The sequence below is a fragment of the Corvus moneduloides genome, chromosome 2 (assembly GCF_009650955.1).
Source record: "Corvus moneduloides isolate bCorMon1 chromosome 2, bCorMon1.pri, whole genome shotgun sequence".
In the NCBI taxonomy this organism is placed as follows: domain Eukaryota; kingdom Metazoa; phylum Chordata; class Aves; order Passeriformes; family Corvidae; genus Corvus; species Corvus moneduloides.
Window position 1 is genome coordinate 42,415,384 of NC_045477.1, and position 25,246 is coordinate 42,440,629.

The window sequence follows — 25,246 nt, forward strand, 5'->3', positions numbered from 1 at the left end:
ACCAGAATCAGTGAACTTGTGAATCCAGTGGGAAAAAAAACTGACATGGACATGGGGTTGAAATTAAATCTTGCTTCTGAACACTACCTGATATGGATACCTGAAAAACATGGAGCAAACTGATTGTATTGGAATAGAAATAATATTTAGAAATACCAAGCTGTGAGCTGTAAGCATGTACCCAAACTAAGCTTGGAAGCTTGGGGATTGGGATTTTGCTGTAGAACTGCCTCTCAAAACAATTGTAATGATCCACACCACGAATGACATGATATATGACATTGTATGCCTGAATAGAATTAGTACTCTACAAGCGTGATAAATCCATCTGCCATCCTTCCCAAAGGAAAGAGGAATTTCTATAGCTTCCTCTGCCTCACACAATCCATTTCAGCTGAATTCCAAACAACGGTAGGGCATGGTAGGTTTCCCAGCCACTTGTACATTCTCTTGTAAAAATTCTTTTAGGCAAACTCAGTCTTCCTGTTATTAGTCGGAATGTACTTTATAATTGCCCACTGCTTCAGTCTGTCCTAACTGTTCAGAACTGAGACAGTTCAGAATTAATAGACAGGAAGTTTCTGTTTTCTGCAGTTTTTATGACTTTTTTGTTACATTGCATCCTGCCATTCAGTCATCACTGGAAAGAACAGAGAGTGTTGTTTGCCAATAGACAGGGGAGAGAACTTTGCAGTGATCTGTCATTTATTTTTAGTTTCAACAGATTTTAGTGTGAAAAAATGGATGATGTAATCGGTTTAGTTGGCAAACAGTGCCTTGGTCTAGGCAGTGTGAATAAACAGCATTGTGTTAGTAATTTTCTTCAACGAGGAAAATGGTTTATTTGCAATGCAATAGTGTGCTTGTGCTTGAATTTACCTTACTCTCTACAGAGCATGCCAACATATCTGCAGTCTGGTCTTATAAATGCAACCTCAAGACCATATCTAACAAATATAACTTCATTTAACACAGTATTCCAGTTCAGGCCTGTGTAGCAATAGCATGTAAAACCACTGTTTTAGAAGGAAAAGGTGGGGAATGGTTACACAATCAAGTAGGAACAGTTAATCTAGATGACCTTTATTCAAAGCCCAGGGAGAGGTGTGTTTAGTCACCAGTGACAACTCAGTCCAATTATTCAGCTTTCCATCTACAAACATGTCTACTGGGACCAGCCTTCAACCTTCACCACAAAGACTTAGTAACCCTTTGTATAACCTTGTATGAGCTGCTCTTCCCATGCCTCACAAGTCCCTACTTCTTGTGGTACCACCTGCTTAATAGCCATATGCATTAGGAACTGAAGCTGTGTGGATGCTAAAAGGCAGGAGCAGAGGAATTTTCCAGCTGCTGAAGCATTTTGTGAAGTTTTCCTTTCTCATGCTTTAGCTGAGAAACAGTGGAAGACAGTTCTGTAAACTAACTCTCTATCTCACACCTGCACTGACTTGTTTTGGTTCACTAGGAAAATATTTTGGAAATGGGTGTTATGCCGTTCAGCCAATCCCTCTGTGAGGCGGATGGTCAAGCATTCAATGGTTTTATGCCACCCTTGCGAACAAAGCTGAATTATATAATTAAATATAGCCACTTCTGGCCTTTGAACCCAATCCTGGACTTGTGTAGTTTCTCGCCATCCCTGGGGACAACAGCAACAAAGCTGTAGAAGTTGTACTGAACTGAGTTTTGGGTGACCTTGACAAGGGAGCGCTTCTTCCTCTCTGTTCTTCCCTGACCTGGTTTAGATATTTGTGTTATGGTCAGGGAAGCTTCCCTGCATGGATTTGATTCTCTCCTGTGACTGTCAGAGGATGAAAGGCCAGGCCAGAGATGTCTTACCAGACATCTTAACAATGCTAAGTTTCTGGGCCAAAGACCCTGTTAATTATCCAGTGCTAACAACTGATAAGCAATATACAATCATGCTATTGAAGCAAAGAGTCTCAAAGCCAGACTAATCTTGCTGCTTTTAGAGGAAAGAAGGCTTATATTCATCATTCATCCTCTATATGTCTTTTCCCATTCTGTCAAGACTGCTGTAGTACATACTGGATAACTTCTTTGAGGTTCCCTCTCTCCGTAGGTGTGGTCCTATGAACCTGAGACAAATTATCACCTTATATGAAAATGATAGTACTAAAGGGTTTTCTAGGAGTTACAGCTCAAGGTGATGATGCTTGCAAGTGAAATGAGGTGAGGATGTTCATGCTTTCATAAAGTTCACAATTTCCCTAAGATCTACAGGCTTGCTGTATCTTGGAACGGTAAGACCTCAGGGTTCTTCTAACAGATATCTGAGGTCAACATCAATGCCTAATTCAAAGACCTTGGCAGAGGAATATGTAGCATTTCCTCTTTTCTCGTGCACTGAATTTCTCTATCAAAGGCACATTTCTTTGATGTCTTGTAGGTTTAAACACCCAAAAGACAAAGCATAGCTGTTGGCAATCTTTCAAGGCTTGTGCAGAAAAGCCAGACTGCAAAATTCACAAAAAGAAATTCAGCTGAAGAGTTTCAATGAACTACAACTAACAACCTTCAGTAAGCGTGCTGAGCAGACATCTCAGGATTTCTTGTGTGAACGATGGAAGCCTGGAAGAGAAGGCTGGAAGCAAAATGAGACTGTCTTGCAGAGTACTCATATTAAAAGCCCTCAGTGATTTTCAAAGAAAGAAAATTTACCTGTAGTGTAAGGATATTTCTCTTTGCCTGCTGATGAATTTCATCCTGGTGGGGGATTTGAACTTTTTCTGCTTATTTTTAAATGTAGAGTTCTGGAATATTTTATATATTTGTATATGAAAAAAATTATTTATATACATGTGTGGCTATATTTATATACATGTGTAGCTATATTTATACATACACAGATATAGTCCCAAGATGTATTTGATCAGAGAATTGTTGCATTTTTTTATTGAACTGAGGAGGAGCAGCTCCTTGGAACAAGATACAGTTAAAGAAATTACTCTGGAAACTTCCTGAGACCAGAAAAATCACTACAAATTAAGAGTAATTTATCATACAGTATTGTATAGCAAGTTTCTCAGTTATTTGGTACCCTATCAGGTGCTCTACATGCAGGAAAGTTCATAAGGTCCTTTGCAGTTTTCAAGGACCACCCAGATAATTTTTTTTTCCTGGAGCATGCAGCCTCCGTAAATTTTCTCTGAGTTAAAGGCTTTAGCATGGTCTTTTAAAATTTCCAGCATTTATCTACAGGCAACTTTTTACCTGTTTTATGCTGCATGTAACTGTATGGTTCACACAGGTTTTATAAAGAGTAAATAACAATATTGTGAGTCAGCCTTCACTTCGATAGGCTAAAAAAATGTCAGGTTGATTCTTTGGTCAAAGCAGTTGTCGAGTGTTTACTTGCATGTCCCTGAAGGTTGATGTCATAGGGGACCAGACATTGCAGTTTGTGTAATGTCAATCTGGTTTAGTGTCAGGATGCAGTGGAAAAGGCAGGAGGTGTCAGTGGGAGGAACAGTTTCACTTAGGAGATGCCTCACAAACATGGTTTATAGGCTGGTTATCACTTTCAGCTGGGTTATTACTTTGCCAGCCTGTAGCCACTGTTGATTATTCAGTAGGGTCTTACATGAATATTCAACATGGTGTTTTGGAAACTAAAGCAAACTTCTGCCTTTAAACATGTCAGCCACAAGAAAACTCCCTCAGCACACACCCACAAATCATTCTAAACATACTGTGGTTTTTTTAATGTATAGATTTGGGTGTCCATGGGAGCTCTGGTCTATTCAAGGAGTGCCCTTTGGTCTCTGTTTTTCAATAAGCACTTTTTTGAGGGGTAAAGAACAGCAGCTTGGTATTTGATGAAAGTTGCATAGCTTCTTAAAATGCTTGTCAGACAGAAGAAATTATATACTCAGATAAAATAAAAAGCTTTTGATGCTGGCCATAGCTCATTGCAATCAGCTATGATATTAAAATGCACGGACTGGTTTTAATTTGCTCCTTGAATTAGCTTTATGTAGAAGGACTTTTCAAGGGATACTGCCATTTTGATTATTAAAATTGCTGACTTGTTCACTGCTGAAGATTTCAGGTATGCTGTAGCTGCATTTCCCAGTGAAACTAATTTGCTTACCTTTTCTTGTCAGGGTCTTAATTTGGACCCAAGTGTCTTTATTTGAATTGAAAAAAACAATTAGTCTTCTTCATGCAAGCCTACATGGCTTATCTTCATTTAATAATCAGTCATGTAATCGGTGTTCAGATGCAGTTTAACTGAAAATTTCAGTGTTTTGCCTATGTGAGGTTATTTGAATCTGAAAGTGCAGCTTCCTATAACGCAATCAATCCCTTGAGGGCACACAAATCCTTGCCTGACCTTTTGAAATAAATTAGCAACAGAATCCAAGGGTTGGTATTTTGATGTAAAGGTTGTAATGAATGCCATCTGTCGGGTATCAGAACAGTTTAATGAAGGCCTCTTACATCAGGTGCTCTACAAGTTCAGGAAGATGCTCTGGGGGCTCTGCTCTGAGCTGCATCCAACCTGTATATTCTGGCAAAGCTGGACAATTTGCTTTCCTATGCCTTAATGAGAGAATCTATCTGAAAGCTGTAAAATACTACAGTCTCCAGTCTTTCCACAATGTATGAGGGATCCCTGGGGTGGCCTGCTGAACAGTGTTAGTAGCTCCTGAGTCTGGCAGCAAGATGGAGGCTCATGCAATTGTCCTCCCATGATGGTCCTTGCACCCCTGGCAGTGACCACTCCTCCCTCTGTGGGGTGATGGGGTATCCCACATCCCTGAGACTCTCCAGAACAGCCCCAAGTGAGTGTGTTGGGGTCTCCATTGTTCTGGTGAGGTGACTGGGGCTCCCTCCTGTGCCATTTATCCCTCTGCTCTGTCTCGTGCATGGGAAGAAGCCTTTAGTCATGTAAGCTAAACAATTGTTACAGTACCTTGGGGGAAAAAATCCTCTGGCATGGATGTCTGGCCCTTCTCCTCACACCACCTAAGATATGTGATACTGTTGGATATATGTGGCAGGGAGAAAGGCCTGGTCGTCATAGACTGAAGAGTCTTCCATGAGCCACAGCCCTCAGTGGAGCTCCAAGAGTTTGTCAGACTTTTCTCTGTCTCCGCAGAATTTGCCAAAACTAATGCCTCACTCTTCCTCTACACAAAGTCGAGTAAAAAGTGCTGAGTCTCCATCCTTGATGAAATTCAAAACTCAAGTGGAGAGGACTGAGAACTGCTGTAGTGCTGTAGGATGACCCTGCTTTGAACAGAGGACTGGACAAGACCATTTCCAGAGATCCCTTCCCACCTCAGTCCATCTGGGATTCTTCAAGGTAAAATGGTCTCCCATTTTGGGGGAGGGAATCTTCTTTCTTCCCATAATACACACAAGTGGAAATCCAGTATTACCAAACCAAATGAATTTGTTTATTCTTTGACAAAAAGTGATGACAATGGGAGCACACAGAAAGATTTGACAGAATTGCACTGATATGAAGGGTGGTTCTCCAGACCACCTTCATCTCAAGAAAGGGTAAACTGATTTCAGACTGAGCTGAGAGAGCTCATTTCAGTGTATCCCGTACTTGAGATGATATTCTCCAAACTCAGAACAAAAAGGTTAAGAAGTCTGCTCTTCTTATTTTCCTAAGGAAATGCAATGAATAAAAGTTAAGGGTTTTTTTATTATGTCAAAGAATTTGACTGTTTATGTCAAAATCTTTGAGGGTATCCTGTCCTTTTTATCCTGTTTGCTTTGTATTAGTTCTGAAACTGAAATTCTTTCAACTGAACCAGAAATCTTTGTCAGCTTGAAATTGGAGCATCAAATACACTTACTGTTATTACATAACTATTTCCATTTTTATTAAAGCATGTCTGTGCCACAGCAAGTTTCTATAAGCAATACATAAATGAGGTTTTGAAACTCAGTTGCAAAAATCAGGTTATATAAACTCAGCTTTGAAATATACAATTTTTTGCTGCAAGAATTTCAGACCGTCTTAAGTCAAATCAATTTTAGAAGACAGACTGAACCTAGAATATCTCCCTCCTACTAGTCATGGCAGAACATTTGCTGGTTTGGAAATTCCATCTCTAGGAGAAGTATTTGGAACTAGATGATCTTTAAGGTCCCTTCTAACCCAAGCCATTCTATGATTCTTTGAAAAGGAATGGAAAATTGAATTTGCGCTTTGAACACTTAAAGCAGATCTTCATGGCCTGCCAATGAATGACCAAATAAACTATGAATGTGATGTATTTTAGCATATTTGACCAAGACTGTCAATAAACAAAGTTAAAGCTCCTAGAATGAGAGACAAGAATGCTAATTTCTAAATTTTCATTATCTGCTGCACTGGAGTCCCTGGGAGACTAAGTACAAATTTGACATCTGCAGAATTTACATTACAGCAGTGTGCATGGGCAATGTACTCTGGACAAGAGCAAGAGAAATCTTAACTGAATTTGCAGGGAAGTATTTTTACAGTTGTTACAGATCTTAAAATCAACTAGAAGCAGATTCTGTGTTCTTCAAAAAGGAGAAGATGAATGTTTAAAAAACCCACAATTTTTAGAAAAAGGTAATGGTGAGTTTCTGAATGACCTTGGGAACCACATACTTTTACAATGAAGAGACACAGAGCTGCTTTCAAAGTTTCAGACTTACTAAAGCTTTCACTCACACACTCCTTGTCCTGTGAGCATAAGGACAAACTGGTGTTAGCTAGCCATTAGTTACAGAGGTGTGTAGCAATGCCAGCTGGGAGGAGCTTTATGCCATCCTTGAACATTTAGCAGTTGCTGAGCTGCTGTCTATGTAGTGTATTCAGTGCATTTCCAAAAGGCAAAAAATATCTCCTCTACCCATTAACTATGGCCCTGCTCACTGTACTCAAGAGAAATGATTCCTTTGTTAGAAAATGTCTCTTCCGACTGCCTTTAAAAAAAAAGGAAAAAATACATAGTAATATTTTTCTCTGAGTAACAAGGACCAAACCAAGGGGGATAAATACGCTCATCTGAATGGCTGACTGTTCCAGATCAGTGGCATTACTGTACAGAAAAAGGTGCTCATGCATGAGGAAAGACTACAAAGCTGGGTTCCCAGACTACTGTATGTTATCTGTATTTCTCTTATCAGACAGGGCATCTAGCTCTTGAATAATCAGTTAGGGAAAAACTTCATATTCCTATTCAGTCCAAGGTCCAGTGAAGGCCTAAGGCAGCTTCAGCTTAACACAAGAACCTTAAATTGAAAGTAGTTACCAAAGCTATTAAGGTTATTATTTTCTACAACACAGCAAAATTTGCTTCTGGCAAAGCTGGAGGAAATGCCCAAACTTAGAAGCACAGCTCAAATTTGCCCACCTTGAGAGGCCTTAGGCTCCTTCAGCTGCCCTGCACACATTGGATGCTTAGCTCTGCCCTTGCTCAGGTGAGATGCAGAGTTTCTGCAGCAGCTTCCTTTGGCAGTAAGGAGCAGCTATAGCAAGTGAGGACAGCTCTCCTGGCGCCAAGCCAAGCCTGCAGGGGCTGAGATCAGCACCAAATATGGGGGATGCCCTAATCCAGCTCTTAGACATGCTGTGCTGCTTCCCACTGCGGCTGCTCCACAAGGCAGCTGTTAGCTCTGCCAGCTCAGGGGTTCAAACTCCATTATCCCAAAACTGCACTTTGGTCCTTCCCTGATGCTCCTGGGAATGACTGCTAAAATTCAAAAGGAGACCTTGTGAATATGGATGGTGTCATGTTGTGGAAATGTCTTTCAGCAAACAACAGCTTTTCTTCATCCAAATTATGAATAATCAGAGTACTTTCTTTCAAAAGCAGTATTTATTTTTCATCAAGATAAGACACATTACATACTGCATAAAGTAAAAAGTACTGCTAGGAAAGCTGCATTTACTGAGATAACAAAAAAATATACATAAATTGCACTTGAGAAAGTAGGCTTTATCCCAGAAGAATATAGTAAACAAAAAGCTGATGAGTGGTTTGAAATTAGGACTCTTTCTGAATTGCCAATGAAAATGTATTTATTTTGGGGTGTTCCAGTTCCACCAATAAAACTGAACCAGATTCATTTTTTTAAAAGCTTTGCTCTTTAAGTTAAAAGTGTGTAAATAATGTAACAACTATACGTGGACAAAAGAGGGGGAAAAAAATGGAGATACACCTTTGCAATTTCTGCTAATAAACAAAATGGAAAAATTTTGCTGATATTTGGATTCACCAGGGTCATTGAAGCTCGGGGCTTGGGTTTTGTGGAGTTTTTCTTAGTCCACATGTGTGCTATCATCCTCACACTGCCGCACGAAGCCCATCCTCCTGCACTGGCTGGGAGCATGGTGTCTGTATGGCAGCAGGAAGCAGTGAATGGTTGCATTCATTAGTAAGTGTCCCAGGAGTAATACTTTAAACTTTGTGACAAGCTTAGCTTATATTTAAGAAGGTAAACCCATCATTAAGCAAGAGGATGTTTTTCACTTTGCATCTGAATTTTTCTGCTGGACCCTGGCATCCACTGCTGCCATTAACTAACTCAGCTAGCTGAATTCTCAGCTGTTCAGACTTTAAAAGGAGTATCCATACTATTTACCTTTGTGTATCGCACTTAGATGTCCAAATCAGATTTAGAATTTTTCTATATAGTCAAAAGACAGAAAAGAAAGCTCCCAAACGGGGTGCTTTCAACCTTTGGACTAAGGCACACTATGGGAGAGCCTCTCCCAATTGCCTCTAGGGGTAACTCGGGCTCCCAGACAAGGCTGAATGCCCTCGATCAGGAGGCAAAAGCACCCCTCACAACACGTGGCTGTTGGGGAGGGACCGGGCGAGCAGGCAGTGCTGCATGGCACACCCCTGGTGCAGCACTGCCTGCTGCACAGTTCCCTCGTCGGGTGGGAATTAAAGGACCATTTAGAGCACAAAGCCTTGTGAAACTTGTGTATCCTGCAACCAACACCAGCTAGGAAGTCAGAGTGCTTAGGCAGGATTCAGTCAGAGATATACAAAGAGTGTGCTGTTTCAAAAACAAGCCATACTGCCAAGGTCTTGCATGCAAATTTCTTCCAAACTTAGCTAAAAATTATGGAAGGGCTGGGTCAATCTTGTTATTAAGCTAGAGACAGAAAAAGAATGAGATGTTCTTTAAACAGTCCTGAACTACAAAATGAAGGTGGTAATCTTTGGTTACAGGGTTGTTCTTTTAATGTGAATTGCTTTGAAAAATGATGAATCACTTCCTGAGTAAGCATTCAGGAGCATTTTTAAATAGACATCTGGGAGCCAGAGAGGAAAAATTAATATAAATAATAAAACCCCCACACTTTCTGAATCTCCAAGGTTAAAGTACAGGAAAGAAAGTAAAACATTTCTAAGGGATCTTTCAGCAAAGTTTTGCTAAAATGATAAAAAAGTACTTGAAAAATACTTGAGCTGATGAAGAGAGGAAATAAGAACATTAGGGTGCTTTTGTAACAAACCTGTAGAGTACTAAAACATACTGGTTTGAAGGCCTTGTATTATTTTATTTTACAGAACACGCCATTTTCCACTAATTATAATTATTATTGTCAACCTACTTCACTCTTTCAGAGAGACAGAAAGACAAGAGCCAACACAGACAAGATGATTCAATGCAGCCTATGTCTACTATAAAACATAAAACCTCAGTCATTAAATGTGCCACCCTATTCCCTCTGTTACATTCATGATCAAAATTCCAAATTTCTTTGCCAGACTTAAATTTGCCTGTTCTTTTACATTTTTGGAGCAGCATTTGAAAATCCTTAAAGCTAATTTGGAAAGATTTTTTTTTCTTTTTCAGCTAGAGCACTTCTGTAATAGTTTAAAAGGCATAGGAAGCTATGCTGTAGCTTTTAAAGTGCTAATTTTATTATGAGGTGGTATATAGTAGTATTCTTCTGGAAGTTAATAAATGATGCACACCTTCCATGACTGACAGACATTGCTTAATGAGTTAATATGCTTCAGCAAAATGCAATTTAAAAAAAGAAATTCACTGTCAACAGTTTAACCATGGCCATACACAGAGCTGGAATGAGACAACTAACCTCAGATAACTAAGATTAATGCATATATGACAAAGTTATAATAATCCATATTTAAAACAAACAAATAAAGAAACCCCAAACCAAATAATGATAATTAAATCTCAAACACAGTTTTGTTTTCCAGTAACACAACTGCAAAACAAATCAATATTTTCAACAAACAAGTGCCCTATTTCATCTCCACCACAGGAAAACACGGCACTCCTCGAACTGCTGCGAGGAGGATCCAAGCAGAGGGCTCTCGCCCCTCTTGTGTAGAGGGGGCTCCTCTTGGGCAACTGTGCGGCCACTCTGGGCAAGGGGCAGGAATCCAGATCAGGTAGATAGTGACCAAAATCAGTTCCAGCCTGCAGGTATTTACCTGGGGGCCTGGCAGGAGCCCCCTCTTGCAGAAGCACCTGGGTGATGGCTCCCATGGAGCCACCACAGCAAAAGTACCAGCCTCTGCACCCCACTACCACCCTCAGTATCCTGGCTTCTGCAAAGCATCTACTAATTTCAGCACATGATTTGGCCGAGTGTGAACACTGAGATTTGACTTTACTGATGCGTTATTTCATGTAGTGAAAACTATCTGCATTCTATCTCACTCTGTTGGGCCAGAATGCTGGAAAGTTCCCTCTGAGAGTGGGGCAAACCATTTTGCACTCCTACAGGCTCAAATTCTCCCTTCATTTATACCCACCAGAAAACCCTACCTACCATCAGGAGAGCTGAGGAAGTAGAAATGGCAGCAGAATTTGAGTGTAGGAACTGGTGAGTGAAAAACAAACACAGCTCTATTTCACTGCCAGCTACCACAAATACCTACACACCTGGTATTTATATTCAGGTGGGCACTGTGTACCTAAGGGCTGCAATTGAGCTTTTAAAATCTCAACCCTCAGAATCTAGCTACAGATAACCACAATCCTAAAACCTTGGATGCTGATACATAAATGTATGATATACCTGTTTAGTTGCCATGGCACTAATCAGCACAGCAATGATTTTTGCTAATTGCAAAGGCAGGCTAGTAGCAAATTTCAAATGATTAGTGAGTAAAGGTCCTCAGAGCAATCCTGCTTGAAAGTAAATGTCCAGTAAGATGAAATTAGTGTGTCTGGCTTTTTCTTTTCTTTCTTTGTTTTTCCTTTTTTATCGGGGTGGTCTTGAACTGCAGACACAATCACAACGCTCATGGTGATCCAGTTGTATATCTACCAAGGACATGTTGTTCCTGATTCTGCCTCTTCTTCTGGTATGCCCAGCCTCAGGGACGAATTTCAGCACCTGGGAGGATCAACAAAAACACAATGAATTAGAAAACGCTGTTGGAGATCTGAGGAGATATGAGTGTTGGTACCCCAAGGGCAACAACGGCCCTTAATGGCCCTGACCAGCATTAATTTGGACACAGTTTTGTTTTATTTCCAGCTTTTTCTTTGCACCCTTTGACATCCTGCTGTACTGTTTGTCCTGGAGCTTGGACAGACTGTATTATTTCCTACATCAGGTATCTTTATATCTTGCAGTTTCCTAACTATGTCCAAAATTGCTCCTTTGCATGCGAATTATACAGCATGTTTCCTTTGGCTCATCTTTGCAGTCCCATACATATTTGAAGCATCCTGTCCCTCCTCTTCCTTGTGCATTATTTCTCCTCTAAAGAACAAGGAACACTTTTCTATGCAATTTGAAATTTCTGAAGCACGTATCACTAGAATTGGTCCAAAAATTAAATACTTGTGGAGGCAGAAGGAGATGAAGGAGCTTGCACAAAATATGTGTCAGATCCCTCTGAGCTTCTGTGGAATCTGAGTTTTGTTGGCTTATCTTAAAAATCTCTGGCTCAACCTAAATGATTTCTGAAGAATTTACTGTGAATAATGTCAAACAAACAAGCAAACAAAATTACTTCCTAGGGAAGTATACATTGTACAAGATGCTTTTGAAAACAATGCTATCTAGGCAAGGTGATCTTGAGACCTGGAGGAAGGGGGCTGTAGGTTGTAAAGAATATGAGAAAGAGGCAATAAACACAAGATGCAACAACAACAAAAAAATCCTATTTGGGTATAGTAAAAAAATACTGAGAGTGGTTAGACACTGGAGCAGGTTGTCCAGAAAGGCTGCAGAAACCCTCAACACAGTCAAAATAAACAGGATGAGACCCTGAGCAACCTCATCTAACTTCAACATTTTTCCTGTTTTTATGGGAGATTGGAGACCCTCAGAGATGTCTTCCAACCCATATCATTATATGAATCTGATTCCCTGAAAACGATCTTGTATCTTCCCAAATCTCACAGCACATTGGCCAGAAAGAGATGGTAATTGTCAGACTTGTGTACATGGAGAATCTGAAACTGGTTTGCTCAAGACTATGCCACACATTAGTAGAAACACTACCAGTGCCAGTATACAGTCCTTTCCATTTAGAAATTTACTGACAGGGAGCAGGACACGGAGATAGCAAGGCTGCAGCTGCACAGCTGCAGAAGCAGGTGGGTTGGTTCTGCGCAGTGCGGCCTCAAGCGCTTGAATCCAGAAACCACGCACCAGTAAGACATTAGAGCTAACAGGTCTCACCTCCTGGCAGGCTGATGTGACTCATGCTAGCTTGGCCAAGTGACTGCTAGATCAGCTGGATTTCTCTCGCTTGTTCCAGGATGGAGAGATGTCTGTTAAGTGCACAACCTCCCAAAGCCAGTGGCCAACGGGCAAGTGGGACCTAAACCTCTGAAACAAACACCTCAACCACCAAAGCACCCACATTTCTCCTCTAACAGATCATACTGATTTATAAGTAACAGGTCGCTCTGTTACTCAACAAACCTTTTTTTTTTTAAAATACTTTCTGATGTTGTAACACCATACAAGAGTTGAGATGGTTTTGGAAAGGACAGGGAATAAGAGACTGTGTGCCAGATCAACAGCGTGTGAGCATTTTCAACAGAATTAGAAAGTCCCAAAACTTAAGTGTGAAGCACTTGCCAAAGGATAACCAGAGATGCTGTACACAGTGGGTGGGGAAGGGCAGGCAGGTTAGCGGCTCTCAGGACGAGCCCATTTGTTCTCTGCCATTAAGGCCTTGACGCTAGAAAAGTAATGGAATGTAACAAAAGTGGTGAGCACTGAACGCAGTCTATTATTTTGTTCTCCCTTTTGCGATGGAATTTATATTTTGCCTATGTAATACTGAGAGTAAGGACTGTGCCTAAGCAAGGTCCTTCATGCTGCTGTACTGTGTTTGGAAAATACAATTACTTTGTCCTGTTAGAAATGCAGAAACATGTAATTATTTTTTTAAAGCAACAAAAATATAGTGTCTCTGAATTGATTTCAAACACTGGCTGCATCCACATATGCAATAAATCCTGATGGACACTAGGAAAATTTGCTGTACCACACTGTAGTCCCAAGCACAAAAGGACTGAACCTAATCATATTGCTGCAATTATTACAGAGATAAAAATAGACCACATCTTCAAAGATTTTTTTTAAAGAAAACTTACTTTTAAAATCAAGCACAGATGCTGACGCTGAACCCATGATAAATTCTTTATTTAAAGAAGTCTTTCAGCAAAATCTGACAAATCCAGATGACTGGCATTTTGCAAGATCATGGGTAGGTAGATCTGATTTTTCCAGCTGAGAGCAAATCAAAGTATGCAAGGGGATGTGGACTGTATTTAAGTTAACAGACCATCTGACAGCTTGGGGACTTTCCCTGTGTTTTTTATAAGGAAGCATGAACACAGTATATAGGCTTTGCTGATAAGAAAATGAACTGTCAGGCAGTTCCCCAGACAAGACAGGAAAACTGTGATTGAACACAGCTGAAATTATCAAATCATAGAATCATTTAGGCGGGAAAAGATCTCTGAGATCATTGGGTCCAACCATTATCCCAGCACTGCCAAGTCAACCACTGACTTCTGTCCTGTAATGCCACATCCCACATGCTTTTTGAATACGTCCAGGAAAACAGAGACTCCCATTTCCCTGGGCAGCCTATTTCAATGTTTGACCACCCTTGCAGTGAAGAAAATTTCCCTTATATCCAATCTAAACCTCCCCTGGTACAACTTGAGGCTATGTTCTCTTGTTCTGCCACCTGTTATCTGGGAGAAGAGGCCAACCTCCACCTGGCTACACCCTCCTTTCAGGCAGTCAGAGAGAGAGAGAGCAGTAAGGTCCCCACTGAGCCTCCTCTTCTCCAGGCTGAACACCCCCAGCTCCCTCAGCTGCTCCTCACAGGACTTGTGCTCCAGACCCTTCCCCAGCTCCGGTGCCCTTCTCTGGACACGCTCCAGCCCCTCAATGTCTTTCTGGCAGTGAGGGGCCCAGAACTGAACACAGGATTGGAGGTGTGGCCTCAGCAGTGCCGAGTACAGGGGGACGGTCACTGCCCTGGTCCTGCTGGCCACACCATTGCTGATGCAGGCCAGGATGCCATTGGCCTTCTTGGCCACCTGGGCACAGCTGGATCATGTTCAGCTGCTACAGACCAGCACCCACAGGTCCTTTTCCACCAGGCAGTTTTCCAGCCTGTGGCACTGCCTAGGTTGTTGTGACCCAAGTTTAGGACCCAGAACTTGGCATTGTTGGTTGAACCTCACACAGTTTGTCTCAGATCCAACCTGTCCAAATCCCTCTGCAGAGCTACTTCAATAGCTGATCACAGAACTGATATTCAAAGCTCTCTGTCTTACTTCTGCCTAACAGTTTTGTTTTCATCTAAGTACAAGGGAATCTGGAAGTAAGGCCATTTCTGGTGACCGCAGTTGATGGAAGACAACCCTTTATTCTGCAAATAGCTGCTGTTTATTCCATGGACAGGTCCTTAAAGCTGAGGATCTACTGAATTAATGAGAATAGTTCAAATAAATTCTGTTTAGGGCATTTTATCACTCCTTTTTTGATGGGATCAGTAGCTGTAAGAAAATATGCATATGACAGGTCCAGAATGCTCAAAAGGTTGTTTTTTTTTTTTTTTTTGTGAGTGAAAAAGAACAACCTTGTAGTTTTCAAATTAAAGGATCAATGTCTGTCACTTCTCATCAAATTGCAGTGCCTCAGCTATTCAGATCATTGCCTCACAAAGAGCACGTAACTACTGTCATACCCCTCTCATCAAACACCGAGTAAATTATGGTCATAAAACTATTAAAACAATTAAAATAAAATCAAGACAGATTATTTTGCTTCTGAGCTGGATTTGGTGCTTATAGGTAATACAAAAAAAAAGTGCAATAGGGCATTTTCTGTGTGGAGAGCCCCACAGGAGCACACAATATGCTGGATGGCATTTTAATTTCTAGATATGCCTGAGCATCTGAGAAGTTTCAAGGTGAGATGACTGTAGCCACTGCATCACTTTCCTTGGGGACAGTGTTGTAGGAAATATAAAGAAAACGCTTACATGCATTTCTTTGCCAGCAATCTTGCTCATTGGTCATGTATTGAATTTGGATGCCAGCTTCTGAAACCCTCTTTAAACCAGAGAGCAAAGCCATTACAAAAGCCAGGATCTGGAAGTTGAAGCCAGAAAAACTTCAAGTGGAATTAGGGCACACTTATTTAAGTGAGGCCCACTCACCACCTGGACAGCCCTCCAAGGAACTGTGGGGTTTCCAGCCTGTTTGAGGACTGCCTTTCCAGGAGGTGTACAGTACCAATTTGGGTTGTGCTCTGGGGGCAGCAGGTGCTCTCCAGTGGCCTGTGGAGCACAGGGGTCAGGGCTGATGGCCCCTATCACCTCAGCAAAAATTAAGAACACCTCAACATCAGGGGCTGAGGAGAGCAGAGTGGCAATGACTGCCAGGAAGAGGACCCAGCTGGAGATAATCTGTTCACCCTGCTCCATACATGGCATGTCTCCAGTAGAAGCTGCAATAAAGTAGTGACTATAGAGAATGATTCACCTGAAACACCCACCTCTGGTGGTGCTAGCTCTGGGGACTAGGAAAGGAGCCCAAAGCTTGGACTCACAGTGTTAGATGGGTAGAGCCAGATTGAGGTGAAGCATCCCTTCAGCATTTGCTGATGATTCTAGCCAGGTATCACTGACCCTTGGAGTCAGGCAACATTTAGCCATGACAGTACATGATGGCTGATTTCTGTTTTATTAAAAAGCAAAGAGTGATACCAAACCCAGTCAAAACTTAAAAAAGGTCTCCCACAGGCATTTCCGACTTATCATTTACTTATTAGTAACAATAGTGAAATTGTTTTCTGAATTCTTGACCAGTATTTTGAGCACCAATAGAAAAATAAAGTCCCACTCAAAAATCAGCTTTTTTTTTTTTCTTTTTGATTAGCTTAAGAAAGCTACAGAATATCAATAACATGACTATGGCTTACCCAATTCTAATTAGCTTCACATTCTTGTGACAGAGGATGGTGAGCAACTCTGGATGCTATTTTAGATACTGGAATTTGTACTCTGCAGAACTTATTTTAAAATTCTGCTAAACAGCATTATCTAATCTCCTTCTGCACATCTAAAAATAACACCATTCTAGCATGCAAACCAAATTATATTTGTCTGAGATTCATGAAAGAGGAAGCATCAAAAGTGCAAAAGATTCAACACAGATCCAAGTTCTGATAGACATAAAAAAATCTTACTCCGCAATTTTTGAAAGTTATCTAATCCAAAGGTCACACACAATTTAGCTGTGCTCTGAGTCTAAGAAGCCAAGCATTATGGGAATGTGGTTCATAATTTAGCACAAGGACCTTTACTCTACTAGGAACACAGCCTAAACCAATGACATAGACCCAAAGATGTATTCTTTATTACCAGAGATAATACCCAGGGTATCAGGGACAAGAAAAAAGAGTTGGCTTGATGATCAGCAGCAGCAGGCAAACTAAGGGATCATTGAATATAAATGGGATTATTGTTTCTATTTTTTTTTTTTTTTATGCATAAAAAACACCTGGTTTTAATACAACAAACATGGGAAAAGATTAACTGGCTCAAAACTCAAGTACCTCAAGTATTTACTAAAGCTATGATATTTTTGACATATGTGACATCAACAAGACCCTCACTTTTGCTGATCTTGTCAGGAATTAGGTGTGCATTATGACACAGCTATTGTTTTATCACTGACTAGATACAGATGTTCCTCCTTCACAAACTGCTTCTCTGTCCTGACATGTATCACAGGATGTCTCACTTGCTTAACTTCCACATGTCAACCCAAGAACTTTCACTTTCATCTAGTTAAAAATGAACCTTTTTTTTCTCACTGCACTTCTGCGCTCTCTCTGCTCATCCCGTGACCTAGCAGTCATTTCTGACTCATTCTGTTTCCTTGTACTTGCATTCCAAATAAATCCCATTGCTGCTTCTTGTACAATATTCCATGAATTAATTCTTTTGTCAGGCTAATTCTGTGCCTTTATTACCATAACAACCTTTTATCTCCTTTATACATGTACTATCAACTCCAGGACATACAACAGCAGACCATACTCCTTGAACACTGCTTTGATGATTCCAGCTCTTTTTAATCCCTTAGCAAATTCCCTTTGTCGTGTCAGCATCATTTGGATCATTTTTTGACCAGTTATCTTATGTTTCCCTGTGTAAGGACAGGATGAGAATTATTGTCTGCTCTCTCAAGTGCCTCCTTAAGGTTTGCTTCTCATTTCTCTGAAAAATAAAAGAAAAAAAGGAAAAAAGCCCGCACAGCATCGAATTGTGTTAGTTAAATTTCTTAACTCCATTGCAGTAACTCTGTCTTCTTGAAGTTCCATGCCACTTTTTTATTTTCTGTTGTGCTCCTGTGTTCTTTTCCCTTGTATAATATTCCCTCAGTCTTGTTTTCCCTTTGCAATGTTGGGTTCAGTTGAAGCTGTTTCTATGCCCCAGCAACTTGTGCCAAGATATGGTATTGTGTGCTCTGGGGTACCTACTGCCTCTCTCAAGGCAACCAGAGGTTATGAAATTGCCACCCTAACACTAATCAAAACTTTGTCTCTGAGAATTAACTGAATGTATGTCCTGTGAAGGCATCAGACAAGCTCCAATCAACATCAAACTTGAATGGAGACATAATGCTTCAAAAAGGGGTGGGATGGGGGGTGGGGAAGAAGCACCTTATAGACAGTGAAAAACACATCAGTCCTTACAGGAGAGACAAATAAGTAGGTAAAAGATGCAATCAGCTTGATAGCTGATTTTTTTTCTTTTTTTCTTATATGCCCTTTAGCTGTGCAGCTCAGCACTGCGTTTGCGGAGGTTTACACATTCTGACAAATTCTGGTTGCTACCTTAAGAGCACTTATTCCCCACGGAAACTCATTTCACATCTCATCAGTTACAGCAATGAGATGGGAAAACCGATTTCTTGTTTCTCTGAGGTATGTGCATGCTGGCTAGATAGCACAGCCACAGCCGAACTGAGTCCTGGTCTGAGTTCCCCACACCTTCTCTGTGCTGAGTAATCTCCAGGTTTAGAGCCTGTGCCTCTTTAATGAACAGTTCCAGGCATTTTTAAGGAAATTAACTGCAGTGGGAAACACACTTTTATTTCAGGTCCCCTTTAAAAAGTCAGACAGCAGTAGGGCTGAGCATTTGTATCACCTACGGCAGACTATGCCTTAGAGATGTTCTCAGACACTGCCAGGACTTGGCCTGTTTGGTTTGAAGGGTTTGTGACACTATTTGGTAAGTCATGAGTATTTGTCCAGAGTATTTGCTCTGCTCTAAAGCAAACCCAGAAGCCACAGAAAACCACAGAAAACCACAGAGCATTGCAAGACTCCTGCAAGAAAAAAAAAAAACCCCACCAATAAAACTGTTTACCCAAATTATGACCCCATTCATTTCTGAAAACTGCTGAGTATTTTGGTAAAGTCATGGCAAACTTCCAGGCCATAAAGAAGACCAGAGAGCTCATGATTAACATCTCCCAGGGCAATAAAGAAAAAGCTACCCCTTTCTGTGGCATTCTCATGTTCGCATTTTCCCTGCTGTTGCATCACTTCTTATAGTTGGACATGACAGAAAAGAGCTGTACATTCCATTCAGGGAACTGGAGCAGCAGTCTCAGCTTGGGAAAATTAAAGGCTATTAGTCCTGAGAGGCTAGGCTAGGAGGGAGCGCTCAGTGATTACAGTGAGAGGCTTTGAACAGGAACTAAGAGGGAACTAAAAAGCATTAAGAGCACACGGAGAAGATAACCTTGAAATCTCTCTGGACTAGAACTCTCTCTTTCAAGAAACACCCTGGACTTTAAGGTCCCCACAGCTACCAACATGCAGCTACTCCAGCACTTGCTACCAAGCCAAAAAGGAGCCTATTGCTTTTGTAAAATTTGCCTGCCTGTCTTTCTCACCCAGAAATACTCAGTAGCTCAGAAATGCCAGGGAACTTTTAAGTGATCTCCAGAGACATTTTTACTTTTGAGGACACGCATATCCATGTGCAAGACACAAAGCTCTTGCAGGTTCAGGAGCTCAGTAGATGAAGCTCCAGGATGGAGGTTAGGCAAAATCAGTCTGGCAAGAGAAAGGGTCTGGGGTCTGCAGGACTCAGTTTCAGTTATTCAAACACCTTCTTTGTGCCACTACTTAATATTTCCTTCTGGTGTCTTCTGTAAATCAAGTTAACTGGGACTTGTGGTTGAATCTGGCCTCTGTCTTCCTGCAGGAGAAGGCAGAGCTTTTTAACCAAATTAATGGTGCTGGGGATTTCATAAAGTGTGAAGCTCCATCCTTCGTTATGCAACTAAAGGCTCTTTGGCTAAGGTTAGTGGGTTTCAAATTGGCTTTTAAGAGAGCAAACTGGCTCCATGGTTCTAAAACTGGCATGTGTAGAGCCTCTGCTCAGCACCTTTTCTACCTCGTATTTAAGTAAAATTAAAGTGTCAAAGGAGAACAAGAATGAAACTGATTAACTGTGCGTGGCTAATAATAATAATAAAGTGGAAAACATTTTGGACTAAAATTAATGGATACATCTTTAGTATGTCATACATGAATTTATCTGCATGACTTCCACTCATGTTAATGGGAGATACTTGGCTAAATACGTACTCAGTGAGCTGTTTATTCATCCCTAACGGATGAAATTTAAATTTAAACTTACAAAGGCCATTTAATGTTAAAGCTGAAACACTGTCTTGAATTCAGATGGTTCTCAGAGAAGAAATGAGTAGGAAAATAAATTAGCAGTGATGTATAAGTGTGAATGTTGAATTTCCTGAATTTAGTGATTAATTTGGGGCAATTGTAAGTCATGACATCCTGGTGCTGAGCAATACCTGGCTAGTTTGATATTCTGGTGTACCAGCACTACCTGTTTCCAAACACTTGAAAAAAGTAAGCTCTTGATAACATACTCATAATCAGCACTTTTCTTTCTAGCTGCTGTCAACAGTTGACTTAAATTCTGACACAGGTGTAAGTCAGGATTCCTTAGTTTATTCTTTACTTGAGTTCTTTCAGGAATCTTCTGAATTATGCACATGTCATATTTAAGTGTTGAAATTCCACACAGATTTACTGTGGAAAAAAACAATTCCTTTTTATAATTTTAAATTAGTTCCCTTTCAGTCTCCCTCTTGTTATTTTCTTAAGGAAAATATCATTTAGGAAGATCCAATTTTCCTTTAGCTACTATTCATTATTTTCTACCTTTCACTGTGTCCTCTCTTACTACCATTTTTTTTTTCTAAATGAAATTATCCAAAACTTTTGAGCCACCTTCCTTACAAATATTTTTGATCTATATCTTCCCCTACATCTCTCATGATGTATATTTGCTGCTTCTATTTATTTTTTCTAGTCCTGCCTTTGTCCTTTTAAGTACCAATGGTCAAAACCCAGGATAAGTCCCCCACGAATTTATCCTGACTATATTTGCTGTGTTATTACCCCTTCATCTCCATTCCTGCAGAAGACTGTCACTTATCTTTTTCTTATCACTGCGCTGAACAACTGTTTTCCTGAAGCTCTTCACAGTGATTCACTACTTAACCTTTGGCCCAATTTCCACCCCTCATTTCTCCCTCCTCCCCTCACACATCCAGTGTTATATGAACAAATAGTTGAGATCACTCATCCTAATGATTGCTGCTCTTCTAACCTGCATTTATAAGCAGTTACAAAGGCCTTCTGAAATTCCTCACAGCCTTTTCTGCTGTTCAAGTATGTTATGTCCTGTGCCACCTGACATTTTTGCCACCTCCTTGTGCACCTCCCTCCAGATTGAACACATGAAATAACAATCTGTGCACTGGGGGCACCCTCAGATAGCCCTTTCCCATTTAGAAAATTGCTCATCTCTTCCACCTCGTTGCTCTTTATCTCTTAACCAGCTTCTAATCCATGTCTGATCTTGTCTGGCTGACTGTTTGCTCTCTGCAGGAGGTGCCAGTCCTTTTAGCATTCTTGTACAATGTTGTGGTGCTGTATAAATATTTATTCATATATAAGGCATTCTGAGTTAATTTTATCAGCTCATAGTCATCTAGGTGCTTTATACCTATTAATATTTTTTCCAATTAACTTTTCTACCACTGAGATAAGGCTTTCTGCTCTGTAATTAGGGTCATTACTAGGGTCATCCCCTGCATCTTCTTTAAAATTAGAGAAAATATTATTCTCTAGTCCTAGCACGTGGAGTATGCTGTATTCTGCAGCTACATGTGAGAAAATATCTCTTACCTTTGAAAAGAGTAACCACACTGCTCACAGTGTGGGCAAGTTCTGACCTTCACCAGCCCTCTGCTATTGCAGCCCCAGGGTCTCCCAAGACAATGCCTTAATGTTATGAGCCCACATCGCATCCAGGTTTAAAGTCCATAAAGTTCATTTTCCCTTGGGACTTAAGCCAAGTGGTAAATCAGGCTCTTACGAGAGATATGTGTCAGAAATAAGGTGGCATGGCATGCAGCTACCCTACCTTCTGACAACTGAAAGGCAACTACCAAGTAACTTCCCTAGATATGCTCACTTTAGGGGACACTGCTCATGTCTTGATCTGAAAAGACTGCATTAGAGGCAAGAACAAAAAATGCTCTTTCCTTGTGCTTTTCCTCCCTAAATGTGTTCTGAATGGATTAAAATAATGGGCATTGTTCCTATGCAAAAATTTTGCCTTCCTAAAAAATTGCTGAGTGGGAAAAAAACTAAAGCTGAATGATTCAGCTGCCTCCTGTAAGTAATAAATCTGGAAGGGAAGAGAGTTTACAAGAGACTTAATTGTAATTTCCAAGTGTGAGCATAAGTTTAAAGCAAGAGGAAGTGAAGTCAAATAGCTCAAGGAACACATGTTCCAAAAAGTGTATTTCCAGTGGTATATACATTTACTCTGTATTTGTCCTTCACTGGGAAAAATCGGTCCAACATAAGGCTCATTCTTGCAACAAAGGTCACTAGGATGCTGTGGTGGCATCCACTCAGAGGTGGCAAAAGTTCTGTCCAATTTCTCCTAAATTAACTTACCCACAAATACCTGCCTACACCCCTTTCTCACACACACATAGCCAATTAACAAGCAGCACACGCAGGTCCGAGAAAAGACTTCAGAATCCGTGGAAGCAATACATACCCAAAAGGAGTAACAAAGAACAAATGAAAATACCTCATGATATTTTTTCACTGTTTTCCCTGACACGCAGGTGCAGGATTTCCAGTTCGGAGTCCCACAGCCGCAGTTTCCGCCACAGCGCTGGACAAGGAGGCAGCGGGGGAAAAAAACTACATTTGTCAGCTTCAGCTCCTCCCTTAAATTGACAGAGTAGTTCCTTGGAGTGCAGCTGTAACGCTTTACATCATCATTCAACCTGTCCAGGTCAACTGCAATGCAAAAGAAGTTTCATTAGTGAGGTTTGAGCGGGACATTCCTCTGGTTTATACTGCTCCCCAGGCAGTCAATAACACAGAGTGATAGGATGCTGATTGAAAAATATGTGAACTATAGCGGTGATTTCTGAACAAATAAACATAAACCTACCAATTTTAAATCATTACAGGTGGCCATCCAGGCTGTCATCCTTCTCCCACTGACTGCCATAGCAGAGATCACACTTACTATAAAGGTGAAGGGAAGGTTTGCAGTAAAATATTGGCCTGAAAGCTGAAGACTGGTCATTTTATTTGCTTTGTCACTCACCTGTTGGATCCTTGGGCAAGAGATTCCACCACTGCTACCCTCTTCCTTCCTTGGTTTATACCTGGCTTACTTAGATGCTAAGATCTATTTTGTTATTTTTAGCAAAAACAAGGCCCTTCCTGTGGTCAGCAGAGAAACATTTTCGGGGAGTGATTCATCCCTTCCTTGCAAGATCACTTAGGACAGGCTGCATGACTTTCTTCCTCAAGTTGCCTGTCTGTATTATTTATAAATAGAATTTAGATAACTCACTTTTAGATGGAGAAACCAATCTAAGCAATATTAATTTAATCTGGTAAAAGTTACTACAATAGGCATACAAATAAATACAATTAAAATTAATAGGTTTATTGAATGCCAGTAATTGGTTGATGTTTAAATGCCTAGTATCTGAGATGTGTCATGTAAACAACTAACAAAGCCAGCCATAAAAATAACATATAGACTATCAAATGTGAGTTTAAGTGCCGTTTCTAGCTTTAGCTTGTAATGCTAAAACAAAACAAAACCAACCCCACTTTTATTTCCACAATTGTAACACAGACAAAAGTAACAAATTTAATGAGTTCTATTTCTACAGAAGTTTTTTTGATTTCTTTCTCCTTCCTTTTCTGTTTTTTTTCTTTCCTTAGGATTCTGTCTACCAACCAGGTGTTCAAAAGTTCAGTAATTCATTCAGGAGTGGGGGACGTGAACTTGTGTTGAGTTCGACTCCAAACAGTATTTGCTAACAGAAGTATCAATAGGAAAATAGGGATGGCTCAAATGAGAACTGAGGTAACAGTCTAGTGTTTGTGAACATATCAGGTTTTAAGGGCTTGTTTAACAGATCAACATAACCTCTGGTTCTGAGAACACTTACGCTTGTGCTTTAATAGAAATATGTGAAAACTTACAACAAAGACACTTCATGCTTTCTGTGACTCAGATCTTGTCAACATGACAAAATTAATTGTGGAAAAAGCTGTGATTTTTGAGTATCATGCACCCTTTACATTCTGACCTGGAGATATTCACAGGGCTGATATGCAAGTGGCAAGGGTGCATAAATTTTAGAAGTGCTATTATAGAAAATCGTAGCAGATCCACTTTCCTGGCAAGGTGTTATCTCAGTCAATGGGAATTTAGCAGATAAATTGCTATTTTATAGCAATTATGATACATTCCCCCATGAAATCTCAGTGGTTCTCTCCAGAGAGCTAGCACCTCTCCAAAAGAGGTATAGATCGTCCTCCTGCTATAAGCACAAAATCAATGGGGCTGGTGGTATACTCATGCACTGAGAGAAAAATACACTGCGAATGTCCTTAGCCAGGACTGACAAAGTCCAGGGTATATTGATTTCTTTGTTTTAACTGATGGTACTTTCTTCTCCACTGTCATTCTTCAAAGCCAGCTCTTCTCACTGCAGGCTTTCAGGCTAATTCCTTCCACAGGGAAGTGTTTCCTGTGTTCCCACTCCTCTAAACCTTCTCATCAGGACCTTTGGCGTCAGCTTTTCTAACTGGTAAAGCAAAGCACTATCTGGCTTGTATTCATTTCAGCTGACTGATGTGAAGAAAAAATCTACTAAAGGAAGAAGAGGGCTGAAAATTTCCTGCCTTCATCATTAATGAGATTTCTTGAGGAGAAAGCCTGGATCATCCACACTCTGACACTGCAGCAATCCAGGGGAATGAATACTGATATGAGCAGGCTGCTATCAGGACAAACTGGCTATGGACTATGATGGCTTTTACTGATTAGAATAAAATACTCAAAGGCTTAATTCAGACTTAATTCAGCTGAGGTAACACAGGAAACAAGGCTTCCAGTAAAAAAATGGTCAGTAAAGAGGGCCCAGACACAGCTCACATGAACTGACATGTGTGTCCAGAAGACAGTTGGGGGACTGAACGAAATTTGCTCTATCACAGATGACACTTCCCCTCAGGCTCAACACTCCTTCTTCCTGCATGGAGCTGATACCTATTGGCACTGCTGTGTTATCACCACAGAAATGAGTCTTTGCAAGGGGACTTGAAGAGAGGGAAAGCACTAGCAAG

At 40.6% G+C, this 25,246-nt stretch overlaps 1 protein-coding gene across 4 annotated transcripts in view; it reads right to left on the bottom strand.

Annotated features, from left to right (window-relative positions):
- Positions 1-5,840: 5,840 nt before the first annotated feature.
- The window catches only part of PDGFD (platelet derived growth factor D), a 146,937-nt gene continuing 127,531 nt past the window's right edge, over positions 5,841-25,246 (bottom strand). For all 4 annotated transcript variants that reach the window (XM_032099274.1, XM_032099272.1, XM_032099273.1 and 1 more), the window contains 2 exons: positions 22,671-22,885; positions 5,841-11,353 (listed from right to left, as the gene is read on the bottom strand). In XM_032099274.1, coding sequence (XP_031955165.1) covers positions 11,219-11,353; positions 22,671-22,885 — 350 coding nt within the window. In that variant the 3' untranslated portion in view covers positions 5,841-11,218. The remainder of the gene's footprint in view (positions 11,354-22,670; positions 22,886-25,246) is intronic.